We start from the raw sequence: 17,051 nt of genomic DNA on the forward strand, positions 1-17,051 counted from the left end.
TTCATAGAAGAACAAAACACATCGCCATCAAACATCACTTTATTCGAGAAGCAATTAAAGAAGAGAAGGTGCAGCTGAAGATATGCTAGTCGAATGATCAAGTTGCCGACATTTTCACAAAGGCTCTACCTAGAGAAAAATTCCTAAAATTGATAGAAGCACTTGGAGTTCAAGAACAACACATTAAGGGGGACAATGTTGAATAACGTGCCGTAGTATTAATATTAGTCTTGGAAATTATGTTCATGTACCTAGAGAATTATTACATGTATCTAGAAAATGTATGCGTAGGTTATGAGAGTTCATGCACTAGTAAATTAATGCTTTCTAGGAAGTTTCATTGCTCACTATAAATATGTGGACTCACTAGTTGCATTTTCAAGTTAAGCCAAAATTAAAATAAAATCAGAGAATTATTCAACCCCAAATAATCTTTCTCTTATTTTATTTTCTTTGAGTTTTCACCTCTAGAATACCACCAACAGTTTGGACTCTTCAAGTACGGCTTTGCAGATACAATTCAAACTTTTAGTAGTTAAGACTTAAACCAATTGTCTTTTAGATGATGTTTCTCCAAAAGATTATGCCTTTTAAATTCACTCCTCAGTTTCCAGAAAACCATATATTTGATGCATATTTCTATTCTTTGACTCTGAAGGTTATGCAGGGTATTGAAAATGGATAAAAATTAGACTACTTTATCGTGAGCTTTAATTTAAATACAATTTAAGTGTAAAATTGATGAGTGTTGCATGAATATAAATAGAACTGTAAATCTGTACAAGAAGGCAAGAAGCAGTGGTCTCAGAAATCTAATAAAGAAAAAGCATTTGTGAAAGTTCTAACTGAAGGCATAATTAAACAAAGTTCTGAAGTTCATTTCATAATCAAGTTGTAGGTAACACATCAATTTGAAAGAAAAGAAACGAAAAGATGCAAACCGAAAAGAAATAGAAACAATGAAAGAGAATGAGGCACATGAATGATTTTAACTCTACTTAAATAAAATGAAACTGAAAATTTTGCTTCAACATCATATAGAACGCTAATTAGAGCTATTATTAACAATCATGAGTTCAGATTAGTGGAGATCCATTTCTTGTAACCAGGCTTATTTCCTACTGCCATAAATAACATTTGCTTTCATCTTTAAGTATATTATTGTGATTATTTCTTAACTAGTTGTAATAGAAAAGCAAAAAAATACATATCTGTACATCAATACCTATTATAAATTATAGTGCCTTCATGGAGATAGATTGAAGATGTTACTATTTTTGTTTAAACTCAAGGTTACATTACATATCATATGGAATGGCTATTTATCAACTATTCAGAACAGATGAATCTGGATTTAGCTGGTTATTAAAGTCAATTATAGCAAGAACTCACTCCCTTCACTCTTCTCAGTCAGAGTTTATGCAAAGAAAAAAGAAAAAAAGTATTGGCGCAAGAAGTAATAGCCTACCTCTAACTGCCCCAGAGTGGATGATACATTCACAATTCATGGTGAATCAGATAGTTGGAGGAGGGTCATAATGGATTATATAGTTATTTTAGCGCCAAAGTAATTTATTTGCAAGCATTCTTCAGCTAACTCATATGTCTGAGTCACTTCCTTTGTTCCATCATCTTCTGGGATAGCCTGAAAAATAATGACAACTCAATATTCATCACATAAGTTTTCAAATCCCTAATAATATCCACTGCCTCAAAATAAAACCTTCCAGATTTCTCACGTACTATAACATTGCAAAATATAAGAGCCAATTCCAAAAATATTTCTTCAGTTATAAGATAAGCATGATAAATTAGGTTGACATATAAACATTGTTAAAATGCTTTCACCATCCAGAATTTGAGTTAGGCTTAAGTCAATGGCAAAAGTTGTTGACAGGGTGAGGATGCACACGTATTTCACTATTCACAACCACTATCAAATAGGCATGGCAATGGGTCCAAACCCGTAGGACCCGCCTCGGATCTGTCCCAATTTTGATGGGGAAAACCGAGTTGATCGGGTTTAGGGTCGGGTTCGGGTTTTCTCTGAGAGCCAAAGTCGAATTCGGAGTCGGGGATGAGATTATTAATATCTGACTCGAACCCGTCCTACTAATAATTAATTTACAAAAATATCATTACATATATATATAACACACTAAGACATGAAACTATTGGATTGAATTTTATGCTAGTGTTGGATTGGATTTTATGTTGTCATATTGTTTACACTGGAATTTGGTAAACAACCGCTAGTCTAAGTTAATTGCTTGCGAGACCAACTAGTGAATCTCAGGAGCATGTCAATTATGTGTTTGCTTTAAATGTCAAGTTTCTGATGTTCATCGTTGCAACGAACACTTGATGGTTTTGAAGTTTGCAGAAAGTAAAATTGTTTAACAGAAATCGAAATGCTGGAAGTAACTAGGCAAGGAAAAGAAAATTGCAGAATGTAAAGGAGCAGTGAGTTCATTCGATCGAATGAACCATTTAAAAGGCAGAAATTATAAAGTGAAACGTAAATTGCATTCGAAATGTAAAGTTTACAGGAACTTAAAAATGGTTCACAAACATACATTCTCCTTGCGTACTCGTTTCTCTCTGCGCTGGGTACTTTGAGTATATAAGGATTTGTATAAATGATTTGCGACCCCGAAATCTGACTAAAAAACTACTATATATAGACATTCAAAAATAAACTGCCCTAACGGTCGAACACTACCCTAATGCCAAGTGTCCTGCCACGTACATCTTACATGCACATAACTGCTCCTTAGAACGGTTATCCATATTGCTCGAAGTCGAAGCTGATTTTGTGGAGTTTGGTCAGAAATTGTGCTAAGTCCAGAAATCTTGCTGTCTTGAACTTCGACTCGACCATACGCCAGCTTGATGACTTCGACTCGACCATTCGCCAGCTCGAATCGCCCAATGATTCGAAGCCCTCTTTCTTGTCCTAGCCTTGTACTTCGTAAATACTTCCTTGAACCTGGGAATCCCTTTCCAAAGACTCTTCTCTCTTTCCGATTCGAACAGGTCCTGACCATTGCTCTGTCATACGCTTCGAAACTTGAGACGACATCTAATGCATACTTAGAGCATATTTTAGCTCATCGAAAATATGGGCTAACAAATTGCCCCCAAAAAATGTCTGCTTCGATTCGAGATCGAAGGAGGATGAGAAGTTGACATTTTTTCTCTTCTCCTTCCAGTTCTCCTAAAACGGCGACACGATGGTCACGTTTATTGGTAACCGTCGCCTCGATCTCCCACTACCCATCATTAATTCCACCTTTCTAGGCAGAGTGGGACACGTGTCACGCTGGGGAGTCAAAAAGGAACTCTGATGTGATTGATTTCTGACCCTTGATTCTTATTATATTGTTTTTCCCCTTTTAAAAGCATAACTCCATAAATAGCGCCAGAACTCCAAACAAAAACCCCTTCAGCTTCTTCCAAAAACCCTTCTTCTTCCTTGCTTCTGAAACCTTTCTTCTTCTGCTTCATATCCATTATCTCCGGCGACGCTTCCTTATTTTCAGATAACAACTTGCTACTCCTTTCATCATCAAACTCACCGAATCTCTGAGCTCTGCCATTGTTCTCCGTGAGTCCACGCTTTTACTCACTGATTCCCTCAGTTATCAAACCCTTCACGAGAAAATCACCCCTTTTCAGATTTCTTACAATGTCGCAAGAATCAGTTCCGTTTGCTGGGAAATGGCACCGTTTTACAGTCAGGCCTGATGGAGAAAAGGTGGTTCCAGAACCACATGGTGACGCCGAACACACAGAAACCTGGGAATCGGAGGTGATGATCCCCTTCGCAGTAGAAAGGACAGTTTATGCTTTCGGTGGACCTCTGCCAGACCAAGAGTCACTTTCGAGTTCAATGAACAAGGTATTTCCCTGCTATCCAACTTGCGAACCCAGGATTTTTGATAGTGAGCCTTACAACTTTAATTGTTTAAGCAAACCCAACAAACTCTTTCGATCCGCCCCGTCAATAGCCCATAGGGATTACCTACCTTGGCTTGATAGAGTCGAACAAGCATATGAGGATTTTTGGAAGACATATGGCATCTTTGATTTGATACAATTTTCTCGATCTGGTCCTGAATATCGACCAGAAATGCTGATAGCAGCTATGCACTTTTTCGAGTCCTCTACCAACACTTTTCAATTTAAATGTGGCATGATGACCCCCACTCTCTTAGACGTAGCCGCCCTCACAGGCCTTAGGCCTAGCGGAGAAACTTATGATCCCACTAAATCTAGTGATAATATCAAGCTAGTATATAAGGAGAACACCTTTTCCAAATATATAGCTGAACACAAAGGATCGGTCGAAGAGGAAGTCTCTGATGAAGAGCATGTAGCCTTCTTGACCCTATGGCTATCTCACTATGTCTTTTGCACAAAATCCTTGCAAGTAGCCAAAAGATTTATTCCAATGGCAATACAAATTCATGAAGGTCAGAACTTTGGATTTGGACGCCTCTTGTTAGCGGTGCTATACGAATCGCTTGGTGAGGCATGTGATGATCTGAAGAAATCGAAGGATGGGTCTTCCTTCTTAGTGTCTGGGCCTATGTGGCTTCTCCAATTGTGGCTTAATGCCACTTTCGAACAAGAAATGGGATTAATAATCCCGCAAGATTATGCTGAAGAAGTTGCGAATCGCTCGATCGAAGGCCAGAGAGCACTTCGATTAACACCCAAGACCTTCGATCAAAACCCACAAAAGCTGTTCCTAAAGTACATGAGGATTTTTCTGAGCTTTGACAAGTTTCTTCCCCAACATGCTCCATTCATTAGTCGAGAGGTTGGCCCGGCCTGGTTCACTGACGATTTTCCTGCTGTCGATCCGGACAATGAAGAAGAAGTGAACGAAATATGGTCATTTTACTTGAATCCACAGATCCTATCTTGTCGTACAGGTGTTCAATCGAACTATTTAGGCTTGGTTGGATACCAGCCTAATTTGGTTTCAAGACAATTTGGCCTCTCGCAAATCCGTCCTAAAAGCTTGTTCGAAGATCCTCGAGATGTTATAAGAGGAGCCAATCTTTCAGAAAAAACTTTCAAGAAGTTTCTGAAGATTTCTCTAGATGAAAACTATAACCTGCATCCTTTTGAGTTCAACCATTCCCACTTCTGCACCATAGGGTTTGTTACCTGGTGGGAGAAATATTATTCGGGCCGTTCAGTTGGAGACACTACTATCATGATCTCCAGACTTGAGAGTGGTTTTACACAACCAACGGTCGAGAATATCCGCTCAAACCTTCAAGCTCGAGGTACTAACTTACTTTTGATTTTTCTAAATTGATATGTATTTTTGCCTTTTCTAATATTCTTACTTTCAGGCAAAACAATCATGACAAAGAAAATTGCTGAAACGTCTCGAGCTGATGTGAGACCCAAGAAACCCACTGGGGTGAAGATCCAAGAATGGAAACAAGAAGAGAAGGTAACTCTTCTGAACTTATCTTTTACTCTTAACGTCTTTGCCTCATATTTCTTTATTTTTCAGAATCAAAAGAAAGATGATAGCACTGAGACTACCACGACCTCAAAACGCTCGAAGCGTGTGGTCATCGAATTCGACGAAGAAAAAGATGCAAGTTTTATTTCTAATGTCAATATTATAACTCTCTTTCAAGTCTATATTCTGACATTTCTTTACCCTCATAACACAGGAAGAAGAGGAAAGACCTCTTGTAAGAAAAAGAAAATCACCTGAGACTTCGACCAAATCTGCTGACCAAACAGAGGCAGGCAATTCCCAGGCTCAAATGCCTAAGAAGAAAAAGAAAGTGAAGCAGGTCGAGCCTGAACCTTCTGTGACTGTCGAGGGTGGCGAGCCAGCCAGGAAGAAAAAGAAAAAGACCAAGTCTTCAAAAGAACAAGGTAACAATCATCCCGTTGACATCCAACCACCTTCGACTGATGTTGACGGCACTGAAGTAGAGGCTACTCCCTCTATTGCTGAAATGGGCAACCCTGTCGAGCAACCGAACTTACCACAAGAACAACCTACCGTCGAGGTATCATTCTTAATGTGATTTTAATCATAGCTAATACGAAACTATTTGTTAACCTTTTCCATGACAATTCGAATCAGGTACAACAAGATGTTTCTATAGAAGAAATACCCTCATGTGCTCAAACATCTCCCGCTCCTGAGACGGATGCAGTGCATGTTGAGGAACAGGGTGAAGGTCGAGGTATTGGATCCAGCAGTCCTTATGGATCGAGTCAGAAAAGTTCATCTGAAGAAAACTTTTCCGATGAAGAGGCCATACAAGAGGCTGAAGCTGGAGGTTTGGACATTTACCCGGCGTCTTCAACATCTAAGCTTTCCGCTAGCATAGGGATCGCAGAAGATACATTCATTAAAATGCAAGACGAAGACCCTGCTGCAGCCCTTCGACTCCTGCTGAACACCAGTCAAGCCAACACTTCGAGTGAAAAGATTCCTGGTGCTTCGTCCTCATCTGATGCTGACATAACCTCTTCAGTACGCCAAGATTGCCTGCTTTTGAAGTTATCAATGGAATACGCACGGGCAGACGTACTTAAATCCATTGAAGAGAACCCCTCTGCTGCTTTTGGGCACCTGAACTTTTTGAAGAAATTGCACAACCCTCTTACCTCTGATGAGATTCTAGGCAAAGTCATCCAAATCGAGTCCATTATCGATCAATTTGCAAATACTGTGCAGAAGAAACGCGAAAATGGCGCCAGACTGGATGCCCAGAAACAGGCACATATCCTTCTGCTCGAAAAAGCCCAAGCTGCTCAACATGAAGTCGAGCGTCTCACCAAAGAGGCGAAAGAAGGATCTTCTGAGATCAAAGCCTGTGATGATAACATCTCCTCCTGGGAGGCAACTATTACAAATTTGCTGTCTCAGGTCGATGATCTAAGGCAGAAAATTGTAACAGAGCAGGCCAAACGCAAAGAACTCCAGGAGAAGGCCGCTGATTCGATTCAGAAGCTCGTTGCTGAAAAAGGGAGGGAAGGCCTGAAGGCCTTTAGTGCATCTCAAGCGGTAGCAGATGAGGCGAGAGCTATGGAGAGTGCTGACCAGGTCTTGAGCAAAGAAATGGCCACCCTGAAGAAACTATATGAGGACTTAGTCATGCATTAGTAGAACTTATAATTTCTTTATTTCGAATTCTGTATTTCGATTCTACTTTTTATGTAATACTGACAAATGCCCTTTTGTGGCAATTTACCATTATCGCCATTTTTATGTTTCCAGTATTTTTCTTATTCTATGCTTATTTTAACTTCGAGCAGTGTTGGTTTATATTTTTTCAAATATTTACCATTTATACTCAAAGTACGTTTCTGAGGGGTTAATTCCTCTAATTCATAAGCACCATTCGAATAAATCTGAATTATTTTAAACGGTCCTTCCCAATTTGGGGACCATTTGCCCAAGGCTCGATCCTTACTATCCATGGGCAGGATGACCTTCCAAACTAAATCTCCGACATTAAAAGTTTTTGACTTTACTTTCTTATTATAAGCTTTAACAACTCTTTCTTTTTGTTTAGTCAAAACTTCTAATGCTCTTAATCTCTCCTCATCTGAATCAACTAACTCATCCGACATCATTTTCCAATAATGGTCGATTGGAATATCCATTTGTTTTTGTACCCTGGCTGATTGCAAATGTATTTCGACCGGAAGTACAGCATCGTGCCCATAAGTCAGTCGAAATGGGGTAGTATTAGTTGATTCCTTAGGAGAATTTCTACATGCCCATAAAACTTGATCTAACGTTTTATTCCAATTTCTTGGCTTTTGGGCAATGTGTTTTTTAATCAAGTTAATTACAATCTTATTGGCTGCTTCGACCTGACCATTTGCTTGCGCGTAATATGGTGTTGAGGTTAATAATCGAAAGCCAGTTTTTTGGGCAAATTCTTGCATTTTTCGTCCAGTAAAAACTGAACCTTGATCAGTGGTAATTGTTTCGGGAATACCATACCTATAAATAATAAAATTTTGAATGAAACTAATTACTGCTTCCTGATCGACATTTGGCAAAGGGACTGCTTCGATCCATTTTGTGAAGTAATCAATACCAACTATAATATAACGCTGGTTCTTAGAAGAGGCAGGCTTGATTTCACCAATTAGGTCCAAAGCCCATCCTCTGAAAGGCCAAGGTTTGATTATGGAGTGTAATTCACTAGCAGGTACATGCTGTATCCCTGCATGCTTTTGGCATTCCTGACAGCCTTTAGCAAATTCTATGCAGTCTTTCAACATCGAAGGCCAATACAAACCTTGTCGAAATAAAAAGCCATTTCATTTTATGGCCTGCTTGATGTGATCCACAAGCCCCACTGTGAACATGGGAAACTGCCAAGTATGCTTCTGATTCACTTAGACATTTTAGCAACACTCCTTCTGCAGTCTTTTTAAACAAATCATTTCCCACAATCACGTAATTTAAAGCCCTATATTTGATCTTTCGAGCCACATTGCCTATTGGATTTTCCAAATATTCAATAATGGACTTTCTCCAATCATTATCTAACATATTGTCAATGGCCAAAATTTGAATTTTTTCCTGAAGATCATTCATACTTTCATCTTCATTATTTTGTGGTATACTTGCCCCCACAAGTTTTGGCATTGGCAATTTAGTGCTTAATGGCTCTGGTAACACCAGTTTATCTTTTATTTCGATTAACTGAGTTAACTTTTCCTTCGACATTTTGTACCCTGAAGCTATTTGGGCTAAATCATTTGCTTCTCGGTTTTCTTGTCGAGGTACATGCTCAATGTTGATATAATCGAAATGATTCAGAAGAGAACTTGCTATAACAAAATATTTTGCTAAGTGTTCATTAACACATTTGTATTCTTGTGTTAATTGCCTCAACACTAATTCTGAATCACCTCTTATATTAACATTTCTTGCCCCCAGGCTAATTAAAATTTCAAGGCCTGTAATTAGAGCTTCATACTCAGCCTCATTATTAGAACAAAGCCCTCTGATTTTATATTTGAACTTAGTTGGAACTTTATTGGGGGATATTATTAAAATTCCAATTCCAGTTCCATGTTTGTGTTTCGATCCATCGAAATACAAAACCCAAGGCTCTGTATCGACATAATCTTGCAGCATCTCGATCAATGAATGATCTACAATAAAATCAGCCACAATCTGACCCTTAACAGATTTCAAAGGCTTGTACGTTAAAGAATATTCTGTTAATGCTAAAGCCCATTTTCCAATTCTACTGTGTAAAATCGGTTTAGACAACATGTGCTTAATAATATCATAATGAGAATACACATAAACATCAACAGGCTTTATATATTGCTTAAGTTTTGCACAAGAGAAATACAGACAAAGACAAAGTTTTTCTATGGCAGTATATCTAGTTTCTGCATCATTTAGTACACGACTAAGATAGTAAATTGCATGTTCTATGCCATCATCATCTTCCTGAGCCAACATGCTACCAATGGTCTTGTCAGACGCAGCAATATACAACTTCATAGACTTGTTTCGACTAGGAGGCATTAACACAGGAGGCTTGATCAGATATTCTTTAATTTCATCGAAAGCCTTTTGATGCTCTTCATTCCATTTGAATGGTTCATCTTTCTTGAGTCGAAGTGATGGCGAAAAAATCTGAGCTTTGCCACTTAGATTCGAAATGAATCGCCTCAAGAAGTTGATTTTTCCTAGCAAAGACTGAAGCTGTTTTTTGGTCGAAGGAGGCTTCGTCTCAAGAATAGCCTTTGTCTTATTTTGATTTATCTCAATGCCTTTTTTATGCACCACAAAACCAAGGAAATCTCCTGCATGCACACAAAAAGCACACTTTAATGGATTCATTTTTAATCCATGTTTCCTCATTCGTTCGAAAGATTGCCTAAGATAATCCAAATGGCTATCTTCTGAGGAGGATTTGATGATTATATCATCAATATAAATTTGCATAAATGTGTCAATAAAATCATGAAACATGGAATTCATGGCCCTTTGATAAGTGGCCCCAGCATTTTTCAACCCAAAGGGCATAACCACCCATTCATAAGTGCCTAAAGCACCAGGGCATCGAAATGCTGTTTTCGACACATCATTTTCAGCAATAAATATTTGGTTATAACCAGAATAACCATCTAACATGCTTAAAAATTCGAAACCAGCTGCCGAATCTACCAACATTTCCGCTACTGGCATAGCATATTCATCTTTAGGTGTAGCATTATTTAGATCCCTAAAATCTATGCATACTCTAAGAGTTCCATTCTTTTTAATGACAGGGACTATATTTGCTAACCATTCGACATACCTGGCAGCCCTGATGAATTTACACCTCAGCAACCTTTCGATCTCTTCCTTGATCTTGGACATGATTTCTGGTGCGAATCTTCTTGGTAGTTGTTTTACTGGTCTTTTTCCCTCCTTAATAGGTAACTTCATTTCGACCATTTCTCTGCTTAACCCAGGCATTTCGTGGTAATCCCAAGCAAAACAGTCTTTAAACTCTCTAAGAAGAGGCACCAGCTTTTCTTTTAAACCTGAGGTGATATTGGCACTGATATAAGTTGGCCTTTTAATCGAGCCATCTCCAATATCGACCTCTTCCAAAGGATCTTGAGCCTGCATCTTTGGCGCCTCACTTATGGGATTTTTCTCAAAACCCAGCGGCTCATCATCATAAATACAATCCAGTCTTCGATCCTTTGTTTCTTTGTTTTCATGATCTTCGATCTTGGCTTCAACTGCCATATTTTGTTGAGATTCAGCCTCAAAGGCCGTATTTATTCTATTTTCGGCCATATAAGCCGTAATTCTGGCCCATGCAGTGGCCTCAGTCATATTAATCTTCATATATATTCCACCCAGTTGGTGGAATAACTCCATCTTCAGAGGGAACAGCATCAATTTCCTCCCTCTCCCATATAAACCCATAGGTAGGATGGAGTTTGACAGAGTGGACAACATTGTCACTCGATTCGACAACAGCCTCCTTGTCACCACAAGGTGCTATGTTAGCCAACTTTTTGTCAAAGGTTTGTGCAGTAAAATTATCGACCTCTGACTTATAGAAGCTTTGATCCGCCTCTATATTTTCAACAATCCCATCCTCCCTCCAGATAATGAGCTTCTGGTGAAGGGTAGATGGCACAGCCCCAACTCCATGAATCCACTCCCTTCCTAATAGCAAGTTAAAATTAGCCTTAGACTGTATCACCAGGAAAAGAGTTGGTCGAACTATACTGCCTACAGCAACATCTACTTGAATGGCTCCCAAAGAATAGCCAGTTTTACCCTCATAATTCGAAAGCACAATGTTGTGGGCAGATAGATCAGTGTCATGTTTCCCAATCTTGTAGAGCATAGATCGAGGCATTAAGTTGACAGCCGCTCCTCCATCAATGAGCACTTTGTTGATTCCAACATTCTCAACTTTTGCTCTGATGAAAAGAGGTTTGAGATGACTTTTCATCTGAAAATCTGGCTTTTCGAAATAAGCTAATTGCTCTTCCACACAGCCATTATTCATAACATAGTAACATACTGGCTTTGGGTCAGCCATATCAAAATGATCGAACTCACTTTCGATCTCAGTAACTTCAGATTGGACATCATATTCAGATGGCAAGATAGATACCACACAGATGACATCGAAATCTGGCTCAGAATCCAGTAGATCCTCATCCTCCATCTTATCTTCGTCGACTGGAGGCAGGAGTCTCTCTTTTACTGGCCTCCTGGATACTTCTTTATACTGGCCCGTTTGCAGATTTTGTTGGGCCAATTTCTTCTGACGCTGGAACCTACGCCATTAGGTCCTCGTCATAGGATTCTTTCCTCTGTAATTGTTCCTATAAGAGTACTTATTGGCCTCTTGTGGGCCAACTTGCTTCGTTCCACTCGAACCACCTACTTCCATGATCCCTTTGTTGAACCTTATGAGTCCCTGGTGCATCCATTTTTCGACCGGCACTGAACCAGGAGGAGCGAAAGTATTCCTTCGACCCGACTTCTGATTAGTATTCGACTGCACCATAACTCTTTTGCCTTTATCGAAACGTTGGTTCTGCCTTGCCCCCTTGTTAACAACTTGGTATTTCTTGAGGCCCTCAGTAGCCTCCTTATCACATACTGCACTGCAGCGAGGGCAGAGCATCACAATCTTGTTTTCGAGTTTGCATCTGTTCAAGAAATCAATTAACTCCTCCTCAGCCTGAGGATACACAACCTTCATCTGTTCGTTGTAATCCTCTTCAGATACATCCTGAACTTGCACATGGGACACCTCCATTGTTTCGACCATCATTATTTCTTGGGGCTCCGCATAGAGAGTTTCAGCAGCTTTGGATGTTTCAGCATTTGCCTGAACAACCTTTGGTTTCTCACCAAATTTTAGCCTTCCTTCGTCAAGAGCCTTTTGAACCAAATCCCTGAAAAGAACACAACGTGAGGTTTTATGGCCAAGGAAATTATGAAATTTACAATAACCCCTTTTTTTCTGTTGTTCGATTGGGGGTACTTTCAAGCCCTTAGGAACAACAATCTGGCCATCTGTGACTAATAAATCAAATATTTCATCACATTTAGTTATGTCAAATGTATAAGTTTTAGACACAAATTTATCATTTTTAGGTTCAACAGGGTTTTTTCCATTGGAAGGTCTAAGGAGTTTACAAACATAAGGAGGTCCAGGTTTTAATTCTGCTAAATCAACCTCACTGTCTTCGATATCTTCATATATAATATCGAACTCCTGGTCACTGTCATTGGTTTCGACATAAGCAACCTTTTCCTTCTTGTGGAATTTAGAATTTCTAGCCTTTTCGGCCTTCAACCGTTCGAGTTGTCGAACTCTATCAGCCAATTGAGCCATATCCCTTAAATACTGGGTATCTAATTTCTTTCTAATCGAATAGTCTAGGCCACCAGCAGCCATTTCGACTAATTCATGTTCAGGGACTTGGGTGAAACACCTTGCCTTTAAGAGTCTGAATCTGTTCAAATAATCATCAATTGATTCAAGTGCCTTGCGTCGAACGCTGGCTAACTCTTTAAGGCTAATCTTAGACTGTCCCATATAAAATTGCTCATGGAAAATCCTTTCCAATTGGTTCCAATTATGTATGGAATGAGGAGGAAGGGTTGTAAACCATGTAAAAGCATTTTTAGTCAAGGAACTAGGGAAAAATTTCATTCTTAAATTTTCATTATTAGCCAAATCCCCTGCCTCGACCAAATATCTAGCAATGTGTTCGACAGTGGACTCATTTGTCTCTCCTGCAAATTTAGTAAACTTAGGGATTTTCACACCCCTTGGTAATTCTGTTTGTAACACATATTCAGATAATGGAGACACAAAATTAGGCCTGTGTAAGCCTAAGTTCAAACCATTCTGCACCAAAATCGTTTCGACCATTTGGGCCAGGTTATTCTGCCTATCGAAACGGTTTTGTTGAATATTCCCTATTACTTCATCAGCATTTTGGTTCCTATTTACCAATACTATACCCGAGTTTGGTTCGACCTGTTGGGGCGGTGGCTCTATGCGTACCAATGGTTGTGGTGCTTGAGCCATTTGCATCCCTGGATTGTTAGGCATCTGTATCTCTTGGACAGGCGCCTGTATTTGGATCTGTCGAATTGGTGATTGCTGTATGGGTGGTGCCCCAAAAAAGTCAGCAATTCGACTTATTTGATTTGTTAACATTTGGTAACTGTCATTTGTATTTTGAATTAAGGGGTTAATAACAGTTCCTATTTGTTGTGTTAACATGTTAACCATGTCATGGTTACTTTCATCCATTTGTTGTCTGAGTGACAAAACGGATGTATTGGTTAAATGTTGAGGAATTACCCTACCTTGATTGCCCGCTACGGATCCTGATGGAGAGGACATATTAAGATTCTCTATATTTGGTTGAGAATTTTGCAACCCTGCCATCAAAGATGTAGGCATGCCATATAGAGGATTTTGAGGCGGTCGAAAGGGACTTCCACTGGGATTCCCTAAACTAGGGTTATTCCATGGGGCAAAAGCAGACGCTGACGTGGTCGAACTTGCCAACGTCATGTTGGTCATGGGAGAAGTTACCCCTGTCTGATTCATAACCGTCGAAGCGGTCGAACTTATCGTGCCAACAGTTTGGTCAGGAATTGCTCCTATGCCAGAATTTATATTGGCATTACTAACAGATGTCTGTGTTGGTTGCCCCTCCATATTTGGAAGGTCATTGTTTCGATTACTTGGGGGTGGTCTAGCCATCCTTGTACGAGTTTTGAATTTTGTTAAGTGTGGAACAGATTTCCCACTTCTTAAATGCATACAAAATCAAAACAATTAAGAATGCAATAAACCAACTGCACTAAACAAAACTTTAATAATAATTTAAAACCAAAAACACACAATTGACGGGTCCCACCGGGCGTGCCAATTTGTTTACACTGGAATTTGGTAAACAACCGCTAGTCTAAGTTAATTGCTTGCGAGACCAACTAGTGAATCTCAGGAGCATGTCAATTATGTGTTTGCTTTAAATGTCAAGTTTCTGATGTTCATCGTTGCAACGAACACTTGATGGTTTTGAAGTTTGCAGAAAGTAAAATTGTTTAACAGAAATCGAAATGCTGGAAGTAACTAGGCAAGGAAAAGAAAATTGCAGAATGTAAAGGAGCAGTGAGTTCATTCGATCGAATGAACCATTTAAAAGGCAGAAATTATAAAGTGAAACGTAAATTGCATTCGAAATGTAAAGTTTACAGGAACTTAAAAATGGTTCACAAACATACATTCTCCTTGCGTACTCGTTTCTCTCTGCGCTGGGTACTTTGAGTATATAAGGATTTGTATAAATGATTTGCGACCCCGAAATCTGACTAAAAAACTACTATATATAGACATTCAAAAATAAACTGCCCTAACGGTCGAACACTACCCTAATGCCAAGTGTCCTGCCACGTACATCTTACATGCACATAACTGCTCCTTAGAACGGTTATCCATATTGCTCGAAGTCGAAGCTGATTTTGTGGAGTTTGGTCAGAAATTGTGCTAAGTCCAGAAATCTTGCTGTCTTGAACTTCGACTCGACCATACGCCAGCTTGATGACTTCGACTCGACCATTCGCCAGCTCGAATCGCCCAATGATTCGAAGCCCTCTTTCTTGTCCTAGCCTTGTACTTCGTAAATACTTCCTTGAACCTGGGAATCCCTTTCCAAAGACTCTTCTCTTTTTCCGATTCGAACAGGTCCTGACCATTGCTCTGTCATACGCTTCGAAACTTGAGACGACATCTAATGCATACTTAGAGCATATTTTAGCTCATCGAAAATATGGGCTAACACATATATAATCTAAAAATATGTTATGGTTGCTATTTAAAATTATATTTTTCATTCTATGAAAAAATATATTTTTTTATAGAATTTTATAAGCATGTCGGGGGCGGGGCGGGACGGGAAAAACCTGACCCGTCAGGGGCAGGGATGGGATAAATCTACACCGTGTTAGGTTTCGGGGGTGGGGTAAGCAAAACTCAACCCCAACGCTTACTACCAAAAATGTGACCCCCATCTGATATATTTTTTCCTTCCTTTATGTCTCGTTTAACTAATTTGCAGGGCCAGACATGATATCATCTTCTATAGTTCAGGAGTGAGAGTACAACCTGAACTCTCTGGAAATTTGAAAGGAAAATAAATTTAGTGGAGATCATAAACAAAATGGAAGATTGAATGGAGTCACCTATGTTACAAGTAGCTGTGGCATTTAGCATATTTTATTGATCATGTGATTAGTATAACTATGTTCCAAGTAGGTATACCATTCGGTATTGGATTGAACTTCTTAAGAAAAGTCGCAAGTATAGTTCAGTTGGATGATTGAACTTCCTATTTCTGAGATTCATAAAGTATAGTGAAGTAAAACCTTTCATTAAAAAAAACCATACTAAAAGAATATAAAACCTTAAAATTATAATAATTTAAAAATATCTCTTCTATAATATATAAAGATAAATAAATAAGTTTTTACATAAGTAAAAATATTATCTTCAAAATATGGGCATTTAAACTAAATGAACACTAAAAATATAACAAAAATGACTGCATCCGGTGTTGTCCAAAATACTAACCAAGCTAAAATAAATATAACTAAGAAAACTATATTTTCAAGTCTCCTTAAACTCAGAAACTTCTTCCTTGTGCTATGAAAACTTATAATGAGACAAAAATTTCAGTGAATAAAATAACTAACAGGAATTCGCAAGGAATTCGCAATAGTATTGTTCTCATTTGGTGGAGTAATCCAAAAAATCAACCATGATATCCACAATGAATTTAATATAAGTTTATATATGTATATATTTGCACACCAATAAAAATCATGTTAAACAATCACAATTTATGAAATTTTGAATAAATAAAATATTTAAATAAACGGAAACACTTCAATGCATCCAAATAACTACAAAAGATATAATTTAGTAATTCTCAGAATTACAAGACTCAATTCTGTTGCTCCCGGAACCAGTGTAGAATTCAAATTCTTCAAAGAGTCAATGAACTTATATTTCATACATTGACGTCTTATTATATTCCTCATCATAAATAAAGTTATTCAAAATCTCCTTCTCATCTCAAAAGGAGGAATCTATAATAATTTCATCCTCATCTCATGGAGATATCCATCATATAATCTCATAATAAAATGTATATCATCATCACTTTCGATTCACAAAATTACAAGAATACCATTCTAAAAAAACTACCAACAAACTCCCTAATTTCATGCATTTAATAATAATTCTCAAAATCACACAACAAGAATAATAGAATCAACTAATAATATGAAATCACATATAGGCATATAATATTTGCAATGGCTAGAACATAGCACACATACGTACAAATTGATTCTCATCCTAAAGGTTAAATTATATATTCATTAATTCAATGATAAAACCCTTTAGATAATGTGTGTATGTGTGTATATCAAGAAAACATATTTTAAAGAATTCATACCATAGAGG

The 17,051-nt window shown here is 38.3% G+C and overlaps 2 protein-coding genes across 2 annotated transcripts; both read left to right on the forward strand.

Moving 5' to 3' along the window:
* Positions 1-2,239: 2,239 nt before the first annotated feature.
* Positions 2,240-5,746, forward strand: LOC106794181 (uncharacterized). Its single transcript, XM_014765341.3, has 3 exons — positions 2,240-5,300; positions 5,370-5,473; positions 5,537-5,746. Exons 1-3 carry the CDS (start codon positions 3,689-3,691, stop codon positions 5,744-5,746), a joined length of 1,926 nt encoding a protein of 641 aa, XP_014620827.1. The 5' UTR covers positions 2,240-3,688.
* LOC102665408 (uncharacterized) lies at positions 5,682-7,246 on the forward strand. The gene is made up of 2 exons (XM_014765342.3): positions 5,682-6,050; positions 6,128-7,246. The coding sequence occupies exons 1-2, from the start codon at positions 5,799-5,801 to the stop codon at positions 7,154-7,156; spliced, it is 1,281 nt and encodes a 426-aa protein (XP_014620828.1). The 5' UTR covers positions 5,682-5,798; the 3' UTR covers positions 7,157-7,246.
* The last annotated feature ends 9,805 nt before the right edge of the window (positions 7,247-17,051 follow it).

The sequence above is a fragment of the Glycine max genome, chromosome 13 (assembly GCF_000004515.6).
Source record: "Glycine max cultivar Williams 82 chromosome 13, Glycine_max_v4.0, whole genome shotgun sequence".
NCBI classification, from domain to species: domain Eukaryota; kingdom Viridiplantae; phylum Streptophyta; class Magnoliopsida; order Fabales; family Fabaceae; genus Glycine; species Glycine max.